The following is a 2,788-nucleotide window of genomic DNA, read 5'->3' as shown; positions in this document are numbered from 1 at the left end:
ACGTATGAATACATAACACTAAATAAGTTACAACTCCTTTGAATCCTTAAAACATAAATAAACTAGGGACATGTTTGTTTTAATTTCATAATCAATTTCACCCACTATTTACTCCTTCCAACAAAAGTTTATGGTTGAAATTATTTTAGGTATCCATTTCAATTATGTTTGGAAGTCTCACATATACTAGAGATAAGGTCAATTTAGAGTATATAAACATATGCAAATCTCGTCTTATAAGTCAGTTTTGTGGAATTGAATTAGACTTAAAATCCACTTCAAGTTCAACCATTTAAAATAAATTCTATTAATCTCTAAAATAAATATTTATTCATACACACATTCCAATTATGTTTGTTTATTGATTCAAACTAGGTTCTATCCAAGGAGGTATTACAATCCCAGGCTGGAAAATTTGTGGATTAACATAAAAGTGAAACTTACTATCACAAACATGTACCACATCAAAGGTTTTCTTCAAGTCATAATAGTAGATGGTCAACGTGATCATTGACCTTATCATCTCCTCCACCAGAAGGGTGTTCTAGCTCCCTGTGAAGGAGGTAGCGTAAGGATATCAATCATTGTCTGCTTCTCTTTTAGGGTCAATAAAACACCTCTAACAAGGTCCAGAACCATGATATGGACATTAGTCTTTTGTTTATGCTTCTTGTAAGCCCATCCTCCTGTAGCTGCAACAGCAATTAGGACCTATTTGAAAGAACATATTTTCGGAATCAGCAAAATTTAAACTACATTAAAGAAAAAAGCAAACTCGAGTCCTTTCAGTCCTCTAGAAAAAAATTTGCAGGTGATAACCACGAAGCTGCTGTTTGCATTTCAAACTTGGGCGTATAGAGCACAGTCTCTCCAAAATCGTCCTCAAGCTTTTTGTAGATTTCCTTGTCACTCTTTCCAGCCCCAATTTCATCATGAATTAACTGAGAAACAGTACAAGTGCTTAAGGTTTGTTTGATAGAAACAAGGCTCACTTTCAAAAACTGCTAGTAGACATGGCTATTTTTTCATTTTAAAGAAATTCTGAATAGAAATGGAACAAAAACGGACATAAAACTAGGCAAGAAACTTCAAAATCTTAAAATATATGTTCTACATAACATAGGAAAATCAGTTATTTCACACGCCCTAAATTCCATCACAAGCTTGGCATATTCTGTTTAATTTCATGTTGCTTCGTCAAGACAAAAATTCAAGTTAATGACAATGAAGGGTACAAAAAACAAAAGGCTTTGATCAAAGCAAATGAAGCTTTACAAACTGTGTATTCAATTAAATCAGTAAGGGGAATTTTTCTTTTTCTTTTTTTTTTCTTTTCCTCTTGTGGATTGCAGGAATGAAAATTGGCAGGCATTTAATTGACAGAAAACCAAAGTAAGCCTCAAAGAAGATAAACTATGCAAGCAAACAAGAAAGAATATTGCATTCCTCCATAAAAGTTTACTTGTTACCACAAGGGAAAGCTGGTTAAAAAGTATTGCATCCAAATGACACATTGATATTTGATAACTCATTCTAGAATTTACATTAAAAAAGAATTTCGGTGGTCGATGTTAATTTTTAATTTGCAAACAAAAAACAACAATCTGATATTAGACGCCACCCTTATGCACCAATTAATTTCAGTCCCTTCTCCTAATTATTTCAAGCTCAGAAGCCATTTGAAGTTCCAAACAAGTAGTTGAATGAAACACAAAATAAACACACTAAGAGAATCATGTTTCAGTTGACACTAAGGAAACAATTAATGAGTACGACACCCGTACCAGAAGGTAAAAGTGCATAGAAAAACACCTTTCTGAGCAAAATGGCAATGTCTGCTTGAGAATCCTCAATGTATTGACTCCCACACTCCGTGCACCTCACATTGGGACTAATGTTTCTAGCCCGAGCATCAACTATCATTGCCTTCTTCACTGCATCATTCTCACTCGCCATCCCAACCTACCCAAACAAATACCATTAAAACGTTCAAAGGAAAAAAAGGACTTTGTATGCTATGCTGAAGAGAAAGTAATGAAACTTCTGTTTTAGTCACACATTTCACCAAACAGCCGCAAGGCAAACAAACCAGGACAAGAACACAACAAACGGAATCCAAAAAATTGAATCACGATGCCTTAACTCTAGCACCTAATGATCATGAAAGTGACAGAACAACAAAAATTAATTCCTATAGTCAAAAGCATAAACAACGCGAAAAGTCTTCATTCATTCATTTTGTCAAACAGTTGCGATACACAAATTTCAACAGAAAAAACATTCCTTCCAAAACAAAAGAAAAAGTAAATTTTACAGTAGAGTTTAATATATGAATTTATTGAATATAGATAAATGAATATAGGTTTTACGTAGAAACTTACCGTGAAGTCGTGTCTCCTCCCACATGTTTTCAGTGACGGATAATCGATTACAACCAACTGTAATCGATTACACAGTACTAAACTAATACAGAGAGTCTAGGACTTTACTAATAATCAATTACATCATTATAATAATCGATTATCAATGCTGAAATTTGAATTATAGTGTCTAATAATGGATTACAGTGTTGTTGTAATCTATCATCAGACGAAGAAATGATTAAAATAAAATTAATGGTTGAAAATGTGATATATGATTTATGGTTTAAAAGTACAATGAAGTTATAATTCATGGAGTATGATTTAAATTTTGAGCATACTAAGAACAAATCAACACGAATAGAAGTAAAGAAATTAATAAACAAAATAAAAGGTATTTTATTAATTCATAAAGTCATTACAAAAAG

At 32.6% G+C, this 2,788-nt stretch overlaps 1 protein-coding gene across 2 annotated transcripts; it reads right to left on the bottom strand.

Annotated features, from left to right (window-relative positions):
• Nucleotides 1–324: 324 nt before the first annotated feature.
• LOC108345439 (cytochrome c-type biogenesis CcmH-like mitochondrial protein) lies at nucleotides 325–2,490 on the bottom strand. 2 transcript variants are annotated; one of them, XM_052867414.1, is made up of 4 exons: nucleotides 2,382–2,490; nucleotides 1,813–1,962; nucleotides 820–941; nucleotides 325–711 (listed from the first exon to the last, which is right to left on the bottom strand). In XM_052867414.1, exons 2-4 carry the CDS (start codon nucleotides 1,954–1,956, stop codon nucleotides 705–707), a joined length of 273 nt encoding a protein of 90 aa, XP_052723374.1. In that variant the 5' UTR covers nucleotides 1,957–1,962; nucleotides 2,382–2,490; the 3' UTR covers nucleotides 325–704. The 2 variants fall into 2 exon arrangements, with proteins under 2 accessions (XP_052723374.1, XP_017439524.1); XM_017584035.2 differs by having other exon boundaries at nucleotides 325–941.
• Between the last annotated feature and the right edge of the window lie 298 nt (nucleotides 2,491–2,788).

The sequence above is a fragment of the Vigna angularis genome, chromosome 8 (genome assembly GCF_016808095.1).
Source record: "Vigna angularis cultivar LongXiaoDou No.4 chromosome 8, ASM1680809v1, whole genome shotgun sequence".
Lineage (NCBI taxonomy): Eukaryota > Viridiplantae > Streptophyta > Magnoliopsida > Fabales > Fabaceae > Vigna > Vigna angularis.
This window is presented reverse-complemented; position numbering and strand designations above follow the sequence as displayed.